The sequence below is a fragment of the Ananas comosus genome, linkage group 16, assembly GCF_001540865.1.
Source record: "Ananas comosus cultivar F153 linkage group 16, ASM154086v1, whole genome shotgun sequence".
Lineage (NCBI taxonomy): Eukaryota > Viridiplantae > Streptophyta > Magnoliopsida > Poales > Bromeliaceae > Ananas > Ananas comosus.
The window spans coordinates 7,271,511-7,283,865 of record NC_033636.1 but is presented as its reverse complement, the minus strand read 5'-3'; the positions used below and the strand labels follow the sequence as shown (position 1 = coordinate 7,283,865).

The 12,355-nt window shown below is 32.3% G+C and overlaps 1 protein-coding gene across 1 annotated transcript; it reads right to left on the bottom strand.

Moving 5' to 3' along the window:
• Positions 1,123–11,056, bottom strand: LOC109722094 (interactor of constitutive active ROPs 4-like). Its single transcript, XM_020249980.1, has 4 exons — positions 10,924–11,056; positions 2,780–2,868; positions 2,517–2,676; positions 1,123–2,109 (listed from the first exon to the last, which is right to left on the bottom strand). The coding sequence occupies exons 2-4, from the start codon at positions 2,791–2,793 to the stop codon at positions 1,123–1,125; spliced, it is 1,161 nt and encodes a 386-aa protein (XP_020105569.1). The 5' UTR covers positions 2,794–2,868; positions 10,924–11,056.

Here is a 12,355-nt window from a genome sequence, read left to right as displayed (position 1 = left end):
TAGTATGGTAACAACTACATTAAGCAATTTATTTATAGCAGGATGGTTCGTCTTACGCTTCGTTCGATCAAACTAATACCTTCATGTCAGTTTCTACTATCATCTACTTTCGAAAACAACATAGCATTACTCGGGAAATACATGACTTGCACAAGCAAATAGACTAAGACTAGGTTAGTATCAATTATACTTGATAGCTTGGTTCAAAATCAATATTACCAGTAGAAGCATGTATAATCTGGAATTCACCACTTTTCTAGCCCCAACAATACAATTGATGCTTTTTATTTCTTAAATCTTTTTGGATGGTGATTGATGCAGGTGTATAAATGTCCCAAAGCTAGTAGGGCCCCACAGGCTTTAATCAGGGGCCTTGATTGAAATCTCTTTCCCCACCAACCACTATCAGAAAAGCTGGACCAACAGGGTGCTTCAGAACATACAAATATCCCAGTTCCCATCTATAAAGCCCACTCCACAATAGCTTTTACCTAAACTGCTGCAGAAGCTGCAGCTGCTGCTGCTGCAGCAGCAGCTGAAGCTATTTCATTTCATACATTAAAAGCTGCAACATCTCTCTCTCCAACACCACTTCACCTACTGAATCAAAAGTTATGTACCAAGAGGAAACCAAAAAAGCTTGGCTGTTCCATAAACAACAACAAGAACAAACAATACAGCATAATACAATACAACAAACTCAGCAACAACACCAAAAAGAGGGCAAATTTTGCATCACTGGTCCTAAACATTCACCACACTTCTCGGCATTTTTAGTTTCTTGTAATTGGGTCCTTCGCCTCCCCTGTTAGTTGTTTCCAGTTAAACTCCTTGTTCCGTCAAAAAGTTCGTTTGATTCGTGCGAAAACTATCATATTTTGAGCATTTATTGGTGTCTCCGCGCTGTCGTAGGAGACTTGATCGAAACAACTAACAAACGTTAAGAATCCATTTACTAAAATTAAGCGATTAGGCAGCGAAACAAAGATTTAGATAATTAAGATTAGTGACCAGTTATGCGAATTTTACCCTCAAAACAAAAGAAGCTGATCCCAAAATCCGTAGTGGCCACAGATGAGGAGGAGAAGCTGAGGAAGCTCCCTCCAGGATCATCACAACTCCTTAATACTCAACTACTTCTGCCCCTTCTTCCTCCACAGCTCCCCCAGCATCCTCATCCCCGCCCCCCGNCCCCCCCCCCCGCCACTTCCCCGCGCCCGCCGCCGCCGCCGCCCCCCCTTCCTCCTCTGCCTCCTCCCCGATCGCCACCGCTGGTGATCCCCATCCGTACCCGCTCCCGCCTGCCACAAGATGCTTGTCCATCGACCCGCACCGCCCGACCGCGCCTTCGTCCGCGGCCGCCAGCATCGCGGCGGCCGCCTCCGCCGCCTTCCGCCACTGCTCCGCCTGCACCTTCAGCCGCCGCACCTCCGCCTCCGCCGCCTCCTTCGCCCCCTCCGCCGCCTCCACCTCCTCCACGAACCTCCCCACCCTCTCCCTGCTGTCCCGCAACTCCTCCTCCATCCTCCTAATCCTCGCCCCCGCCGCCTCCGCCGCCTTCTTGAGCTCCGCGTTCTCCGCCGCCGCGGCTTCGATCTCCTTCTCCTTCTCCGCCACCCTCTCGCGGAGCTCCGCCGCCTCCGCAGCATAGCCGTCGTCTCTCTTCTTCTTCTCTGCGCATTCGTTCTTCTCGACGATCATCATCGTCTTCTCGGCCTCTTCTCCCAACTCTACCTCTTGATCGTCTCCGTCTTCGGTGCCGACGCATACATTCTCCTTGTTGTCCGACTCCGCGGGGACGGCGGCGACCTCGACGACCTCGAAAACGTCGGTGGCAGGGGACGGCGGTGCGTCGCCGACCTCCTCCGCCTCATCGGTCCCCAATTGCAATGCCGAATTCGTGTTCTCGTAAGCGACGACGGGGTTGGGGGCCGACGGTGGCGGCAGCGGCGACTGCGGGGCGACGCGCTTCTTGGCCTCCTCGAGGGCGGCCTGCGCGTCGGTCTTCGCCGACTCGGCAGATGCCAGCTGCTCCCGCAGCTTCTTCAGCTCCTCCTGTGCCTTCTTCAGCTTCGTCTCCAAATCCGCCACTTGAGTTCCGCGCTTCTTCTGTTACAACAACCAAAAAATAAAAAAATTAAAAAAAAAAAAATCAACCGTTGGGATTTGAAATTTCAAAAAGGCAATGGCGGTACTAACGGTCTAATTCGAAATAATAATAATAATAAAAAAAAGGCATTCTAGTTGGAAGTGTTCAAGCTTCGTTATTTGAAAATTTTGTAGCATCAAAAGTAGCATAGCTCTAAAATAAATTACTTACGCATTACTCTATGGTTCCAAATTACATAAGAACAGTTGCCTTTGAAGAACATTTAAAACACAAGACTATTCGATTCACTACACAAATAAATTCAAAAAATTTATAAAATTTAATATTTTTGTAAAATTATATTTAGCGAAATCATCTATCGTCGAATCATATGTTCTATCATCGAAAACAACTTACGCACACGTACCTCGTGAAAGGCGCTGCGAGGGGAGCGGCGGTCGTCGAGCTTGGGACTCGACGCCGCACCTGGGCGGTGGTGGACGCTGCCGTTGGCGTCGGAGCACGCGGTGGTTTTCAGGTGGAGCGGCGCCCGCGGCGACGCCCTCTGCTGCGGCAACTCAGAGCCCCTACTTTTTGCATTGATAATTATTAGCAAAAGAAAAAAAAAACACAAATCTAAACTAAAAATTGGTGTTATAATTTTTCTTTTCTTTCTTTTTTCTTTTTAACCTGGATCGCGGCATTGTATTGTGAAGGGAGCTCAACTCTCCAACGAATCCTTCGCTTTTGATGCAGTGTTGTTGCAGACTCGCCGTATCCTAATTCATAGTTGCGAAGTGGGGTTTAGAGAGAACGTTATGAGTAGATAATATATATATATATATATATNGATGCGGTGCAATTTGACAAAGTGGTTATTTCAGCAGTGTCCATGTCTAGTTAATCGAAGTTTACGATACCAGAGTGAACACAAGTCAAAGCAAATAAAAACTCAAATTTGAAATAAAAAGTTTCAAATTTCAAAATTGCTTCTGAGAGTAGTACCTGAGTAGAGAGAGAGAGAGAGAGAGAGAGAGAGGTTAAAGTGTGGCCAATAAATACTTGGTCAAAGGGGTGGATCGAAACATGCATATGGGTTTTAATAAATAACTGGTTAAAATTTACTGGGAACCCCCTCAGTTGTAGACAACTTTGTAAATGGTCCCTAATTTTTATATTTTTTTATTGAGGTTTTTTTTCCAAAAAAAATTTTCTACAATGTTCTAAAATTATAGATGCAAAGTTTTAATTAGCACATATATTTCTGTAAAACTTCAAAATATACAACTTTATCCTTGCAGATTGATAATCCTTAGTTGATCGTTACATTTTTACTACCCCTTATACTCATTAAAATAATTCTTTGAAATTTATTTATGATAATATAATTAAAAGACATTAATAGCGTTAAATAAAATTAAATTCTTTCGGAAACATAATGGTCATTTCGTAGCAAAAAGATGGTCGATTTTAATATTCGATAGTTCTTTTAAACATCAGTTATCGGTTTATACAGCTTTATTTGATGAAAATAATTAGAGCCGTTAAATTTAACAAAATTATAATTGAATTTAATAAATTAATTTTAAAAAAATTTGAGAAGTGTACACTTAAAGAAAAAAAAAGATTTGAGGGTTCCTTTTCCAATTGGACTATAGTTGAGGGGTTTAACATACATTTTTTTCTTTACCTAAATAATTTTAGAAGACCCTTCCGACAAGGGAACGTTACTAATTGTGGGGCGCATACAAAAATTGGAATCACGTGTACGATTAAGCATCCTATTTGTCCTTTTTTTTAAGGGTTTATTTTTAATTAATTAAATTGGGTTTAGTTGCACTAAACCCACGTGGGCTCGCTATATCTCAGGCTCTGTTCGGTAATAAAATATTTATGTAATAAGTTAAAATTTGATTCGAATAATTTATACGAGTCAAAATTGCAAAATAAGATTATTCTCTAATTTATCCTTCGCCTCTGCACTCTCACCTACCCTTTCGTCTAGAAATATCGATGAATATGAATATTCGAAATATTACCTGATCCCGAATTCGAAAGAGGCGAGTTTACCTTCACTAAATTCGACAAATTCGGATACGGGTATGATTTTGTATGCATCTGATTCAAATCCAAATCTGAACTTCAGTCCGAACCCGAATAAATTTTATATTATTTATTTATTTATTTATACAATATATAAAAAAATTTAATAATTTTTATCTATTAAATTTTTATCCACCGATGAAAAATAGTCATTTTATCATCCAAATCCTAACAGGTCTCTTCTCCTCTATTTTCTCCGCTGTCTCCATTGGCACTACGTCCTCCTCATTCTCGGGTCGAGCTTTTGAATTCGGGTCTTGGATTTTTGGTCGGCGTCAGATATGGATATGGAGTTTTAAAACTGGCTGAGTACGGATCCAGATTCGGGTTTCGATATTAGATGTCGGATGCAGATTTGGGCTTTTGAAAATCCAACTCAAATCCGATCCGCTGGCATCCCTACTTTCGTCTCGTTATCCGCGCCATATTTTTTCTACTATTCACTGTTATTCTTGAGAAAATAACTAAACATAATTACGGTTATCTTTAGATTTTTCGTACTCTTTCCGACACCAATACCAAGTCCAGAGAAATCAAGGAAAAAAAATTAAAAAAAAATTCAATTAAATTTATTATTTTTTTTATGCGTTTGTTTAGTTAATTCAATAGTTTTTTTTTTCATTGCTTTTCGACATGAATTAGGAATGAGAAATGTGAAACTAAACAAAAAATTATTTTTGTTCCTCTTTATCCAAAAATATTAGATTGTGGTAAGAATAAAAATATTTACCCTTTCAAATATTATATTATTATGTCACCAAACACTTGACTTATATTATCCACTAAATTCATTTTTCAAAAATAAACTTAGTTAAAAATATAAAATAACTGGGCTTTAAATTTGAAGTCTCGATAATCTCGATTACCAACTATCAAATTTTTAACCAACTGCAAATTAGTCCGATTACTCTATTAGGTTTTTTTCATGACAAATTCCGAAAAATAATTTTTCGACTGAAAAATATTTTTTGTTAATTTGGTTTTCAAAAAAAAAAAAAAAGTCAAGATTTATATGTTGTATTGAAGGATTACTCTCTCTCTCTCTCTCTCTCTCTCTCTATATATATATATAAACATTATTGAATTTTGGTCTGATTACTCTTGATAACCCCAACATTAAAAGGTTTAAAGAAACCATGTGATTTTTTATTTGTTTTATTTACCCATATGTAAACTATTAATTTAGTTCCATTATCTAGAGGAGGGCTACTATACTCTTATGAGTATAGAGCCTTTTGTACTCATAAATTGTTTTCAATGTTGAAGCTTTCGAATCGACGATCCACACCGTTAAACATGATCTAGAGTATTTGAAACTTTTAGAAAATAAATTTCGTAATTTTTTGAAACCATTATAAAGTCCATCAAGCAGAAATAAAATGAACGGTCAAAATCAAACGACATACTAAAAATAGATGATTGGAACCTTCAATTTAAGATCAGAGTTATTGATCTTTATTTAGGTAGTGAATAGAATTTTTTATCAAAAATTCAACCTATTCCGATTTTTTTACACCATTAAACTAGCAAATATTTCATACCGGCTATTAAAAATTGTTAATTTTGTGAGGTTTTGATCGTAAAATAAATGATATCGAAAAATTATAAAATTTGATTTCTAGAAATTTTAAATGCTCTAGATAATGTTTAACGGTATGGATCGTTGATTCGAAAACTCTATTATCGAAAGCAACTTATGAGTACGAAGGCGATCGTACTTATAAAAGTATAGTAGCCGGACTATATATATATATATATATATATATAATATATGGAGTGAGTGCTACTATGCTTCTGAAGCACGGACCTTCCGTGCTTCACGGTCGTTTTCGATATTGCGACTTTCGAATCAGGCGATCAGCCCTTAAACTTGATCTAGAGTATTCGAAGTACCTAGAAAATAAATTTTGCAATTTTTCGATATCATTTGCCTAGCGAACTAAGGGGCTCAAAATCAACGGCTGAAAATAAAAATCTTACAAAACGTAATAATATGACATTAAAATTTTAGATCAAAGATATTGATCTTGTTTTATATAGTATAAAGAATTTTCTATCAAAATTTCACGTGATTTGGATATTTCTACACCGTTAAACTTGCAAACGGCTCACTGCGGCCTTTAAAATTATTGATTTTGAGCCTCTTCGATCACTAGGCAAATGATATCGAAAAATCATAAAATTTATTTTCTAAGTACTTCAAATACTCTAGATCAAATTTAACGGAGCCGATCGACAATTCGAAAGTGGCAATATCGAAAATGATCTGAAAGCACGAAAGGCTCCGTGCTTCTAGAAGCATAGTAGCCTCACTCTCTCTCTCTCTCTCTCTCTCTCTCTCTATATATATATATATATATATTTATATATAAAACCGTAACACTGTAAAATATGATATTTTATCGTCCTATAATCTGTACTAATAATTTTAGGGAAAACTTTATAAACCTCCCTGTGGTTTCGTACTTTCTTATTTTAGTACCCTATGGTTTAAAGTGTATCAAGTTAGTACCCTATGGTTCCGCACTTTCTCACTTTAGTACCCTATTATTTAAAGTGTATCAAGTTGGTACCCCGTGGTTTTATTTTTGTATCAAGTTAGTACCCTGTGGTTTTTAAACAACAGAGTGCTAAAGTGAGAAAGTGTGAAACCACAGGGTACTAAAGTGAGAAAGGGTGAAACCGTAGGATACTAACTTGATACACTTTAAACCACATGGTACTAAGGGCATGTTTGGTTCGCCGAAAGTGTAACACCGAAAGTGGTACTTTTAGAAAGTGACGTTTCATCGGTTGTTTGGTTTACGAAAATGAATATGAAAGTCACTTTACGAAAGTAGGTTGATAAAGTGAGTTATAACCAAATCTCACTTTTTTGACTTCGGCTCAAAAAATTCGGAAGTCACCGAAAGTGGAGAGCTTAGCTAAAATGTTATATTTAGTCTTAACTTAATACTTAAATTTATTTTTAAAGTTCAGTTTTACTTTAAATTTGAATTAAAATTATTATCACATTTTGAATTTTATTTGTAAATTAAAATTCAACATAAAATTTTAAATTCAATTTTATGACTTTATATTAAAATTTAAAATTTAAAATTTATTTTTATTTAAATTTGAATTCTAGAATTTAAATTTAAATTTTAAATTTTAAATTTTAATCAAATTATTTTTAGTTAAGAACTTCAATTTGAAATTTGACTTCAAATTGTTCCAACTATAAATTCAAATTATTGACTGAAATTTGAATTTAAAATTTAAATTTTCAAGTTCAAATTCAAATTCAAATTTACATTTGCTATTTACATTTAATTTCAATAATGAGTTTCAGTCTGAATTTGAATTCGAATTAAAAAATTCAAATGTTCGATTCGAATTGTGATTTAAACTCATGTTTTAATTTAAAAATAAATAATAATTTAAATTGTGAATTCATATTTGAATTCAAAATTTAAGATCAAAGAGTAAATTAATATATGATTCAAATTATAAATTCAAATTTGAATAAATGTTCTAATTTTTGTGTTGAACTTTTATTTTAAAATTTAATTTCAGTTATAAGTTATAACTTAAATTTTAAATTCAAATTGTAAATTAAATTTATGTCTTTGATTTTAATTATAAATTCAACTCAGATTTAACTTTAAATTAAATTTTAAAATATAACTTTGAATTCTAAATATTAATATAAATTTAAATTTTTAATTTAAATTGCAAGTATAAGTCGTTTGTTTATATTTTCACCTCTTTATATATAATTTAATAAAAAAAAATTATAAAATTATAGTTTTAATTTTTTTATTTTATAGCAACCAAACAATCGAATTGAAAAGTCACTTTTGTAAAAGTGACTTTTTCTATTACGCCGACTTTCGAGCAACCAAACATGCCCTAAAGTGAAAAAGTGCAAAATCACAAGATAGTAACTTGATACACTTTAAACTATAGGGTATTAATGTGAGAAAAAGTGAAACCACAAGGGGGGTATTTGAAGTTTTTCCATAATTTTATGGTTTGCAAAAAATATTACTATACTATTCTATCAAACTGTAATTTCTAACTGTGAAATGAAAATAAAATCATAAAGTAGTTAAGTAAAGCTTGTAAACGACAGTGTCGCAACGTAAATAATGTGCTAAACCGCAAAAAGGAAATTTAAAGTTTATAATTTTTTAAAAGAGATTTCAAAATTTAGATAGCTATATAACATTGGCAAGAGTATTTTTTTTTTGAGGTAAAAACATATGAAATTTTCTGAACTATGAATTATTTTGAGTCGACTATCCAACTTTTCAAAAACTTGATTTTACTACTATATATTTTAATTTCTTTGATTCGAATCAGTCAACAATACTTTAATCTCTAAATTTAAATTAATTATTTACTTTAATAAATTTATAATTGTGAAAATTATATGAAATATTCGAACAAAACCTGTAAAGATAAACGACGCATTTATATTTTAAAGTCAAACAGTCATTAATTGATCCTAATAAAATAAATTAAAATATTAGATGATAATATCAAAATTTTAAAAACTGAATAGTCAACTTAAAATGATCTATAATTTAGATAAATTTTATATATATTTTTATTTTTTATATATGTAAAATAACTATTTAAAACATTGCTATCACTTTTCAACAATTGATTTATTCCACTAAGTTCTTTCTCGTTGCCCCTGTAACACATGGACCAAAGTACGAGGAGCGTAGTTAAAAGTCAAAATTACCCCTGGCAAATTTCAAACCTATAGGGGCATTTTTGTCACTTTAACATAAGGGTTTTGTTGGGTAAGCACAAAAATTCCATCGGAATGCTAAGGAGCGGCACACGCGCCTCGGGCTGTTAATAACTCTACATAAAAAGACGAATGAGCTACGCGTACTCCAAAGTGTACCCAAAACATCCCGCATTTCAAACTTTTATTTAATTCACGTAGTAGTTGTTTTATTTAATTCACGAATGAGTTACAGTTTTGGTGTTTATTAATTAAATAAGGGGATAAAAATAATTTTACCATAAGTGATAGCCCATAAAATTTACTATATTTAAAATAATAAAATTATTATTAAACATATTTTTTTTATGGTTCCCGCTTTATTTTCCAACCAAACTCCAAACTCTAAGGTATCGTTTGGTTCGAGGATAAGAAAAAAGTGACTATTCCAGGGATAGGTATAAATTGAGGTATAAGCGGGGATTAGATCAATTTTGCGTTTGGATGAAAATTGGGTTATTCCTGGGAATAAAAAAAATAGCGTTTGGTTAGGTAAGATGGATTAAGAAAGATAGTGGATTTTATAAATAAAAAATAATCATATTATCCTCTTATTATATTTGAATTTAAATTTTTAAATTTTTAAATATATATTTTTAAATTTAAAATTTTAACTTTGAAATTTCAAAATTTGAAATTTAAAATCTCAAATTTTAAATTCAAAATTTTAAATTTTAAATTTCAAACTTTAAATTTAAGATCAAATTTAAATTTGAAAAATATAAAATATCAAATTTTAAATTTCAAAAGTAAATATATCGAAATTTAATTTTAAAATTTAAAAAATTAAAATTATAAACTTTAATTTTGAGATTATATATTATAAATTTAACAATTAAATTTTAATTTTTAAAATTTTAAAATAAGAATAGATGGGAACAATTAATAAAAATAATTTATTATAATAATTTATAAATTTTTTAAAAATTCTACTTAAACTTAAATTTAATAAAAAATTATTATAATATTTAAATAAAATATACTATAAATTTTATTATAATATTTAAATATAAATAATAATTATTAATATAGTACAATTAATAATTTTATAATAAAGATAATGTATTATAATTATAAAATTTTAAAAAATTAAAATTAAAATTTTTAAAATTTTAAAATAAGAATTGGGGTGGAACAATTAATAAAAACTATTTATTATAATAAATTTATAAAATTTTTTTAAAATTCTACTTAAACTTAATTTAATAAAAAGAATTATTATAAATTTAAATATAATTTATTATAAATTTATTATAAATATTTAAATATAAATAATATATATTAATATATTACAATTAATAATTTATAATAAATATTGTATTATAATATATAAGCATATATATTATATAATTTAGTTTTAATTCAATTTATAATTTTAATTAAGTTTGAAATTAAGTATTGGAATAGTGCTATTCCATCAAAATGGTGGAATAGCAAATTCTTTTATTCCGAAAACCGGAATAGCAAGGTTTGACCGGGATAAAAATCCTGGCCAAATTTCACCCCGTTTGCGGAATCGCGGGATAACTTTCATTATCCCCGCTATTCCCTCAACCAAACGGGGCCTAAACATTTATGGCACAATCAAAACATTTCAATAACAAAATTATACACACCTACCCACATAAACTTTTCAATAATTAAAACCATGTGTGTTTAATTTTCCATTTAATTAATTTATATATATATATATATATATATATTAATATATAATATATAATAGTAGCTACCAACCTGCGATGTAATATATTGTTTTGCTTACTATTATACTGAGATTTCACTTGCTACATGATCAATGAAAGGAAATGTAGAGGGAGAATTAAAGCACCATTTTTTTCCTATATAGAGAATACTAAATCAAAAAAAAAGAAACCAAAAGATCTCAAGTTAAAAAAACAAAAAAAAACACCCAAGAGATCTCAATATATATATAGAGCTAGCGAAAACTTACCTCAAAATGGGCTTTAAACTATGTAGAACCTCAACAAGCTTTGGTATAGCTTCTTCTCCAAAGAGAATGTTGTTGCTCCTTAATAGAGAGAGAGAGAGAGAGAGAGAGAGAGAGAGAGGACAAATGGTGGGTATGTAGAGAGAGAAGGTTAGGGATAAAATGTTGGTAAAGGTTCTTAGACTACTTATATAGCCATTCTTTAAAAAGAAGCCAAGGGTGAGAAGGAGGAGAAAATTTACTGTATCATACTTGCACCATATCATTAGTAATAAGTTAATCATATTTTTTTATTTGAAAGAAAAGTATAATAAAAATATTTTTCTATTAACTACGATGTGACATATCAACTCAAGAAAGATAATTTTATTGATTGGGTGCGCAAGCATCAGCAATATACCTGGTGCATTCTAGATTTTTTTTTTTCGAGAAGGAGACACCAATGAGAGAGAGAGAGAGAGAGAGGATTATTTTTTCATTTTTGGTCTTTTTTAAGCATTGTGGTTTGGTTGGGTTAGGTTGGATTTTAGCAGTGCAGGGTAATAAACAGCAAACTCAGTGAGCTCCGGGTTTGATGGAATTAATGAGTGGGTGTGGTTGGACCAGATCCAAGTTTGCTGTTGTGAGACAGTGAATTAAAGGCATTGTTTGCTTTTTGGGTAAGAAAAATGCTATAAGTGATTTTAAACATTTTTTATTATATTAAATTATTAGTCGAGTTCAGCTGGGATACTATCGATAGTATCAAAGGTTTGGTGCTATCGAATTTTTTACCGTTAAATTTAACCTTTTAATTATTTTTACCTGTTAGATTATACTATTCAACCAACCACCCACTCAACCCTAGGGGGCTCACATTATCCTAACCGCATATTTCTCAATCCAAGTGCTAAAAAACTAATAACACTAATAACTTGGTGCTATTGATAGTATTCCAACTTAGTTCTTATTAGTCTTAATTTTGAGTCGGCTAGATTGGAATTTATACCTACATAAAAATTTGTATAACTTACGCATATATAATTAGGTTTATATGCGGTTGACTTGCATAAAAAAATCAACTGATTTTGCATTTCGGCAAATATAGGCTATTTTGTGAATTTATATATTAGATCTAAATTTTTAGAATCGATCAAAATATATTTATTCATCTTTCTCTCTCATTTCTTTTTCTCATTTGTTTTTCTTCACTTTTTTCGTACATCTCTCTCATCCCCGCCATTCCTTCCTCTCTTTCTCATCCTGCTTTCTTTTCCTCCTCTTTCTCCACAGCCCCCACGTCGATGCTGCGCTCCTCTTTCCTACTATACCCACATCTCCGCTGACGTCGGCGATAATGACAAGAGCTCGAATATGACACAGATCATAAAGATTAGGCTGTGATAGAGAGCGTTGCTATAGACGGCAACGATAATGAGTGTCGCAAGATTTGAGG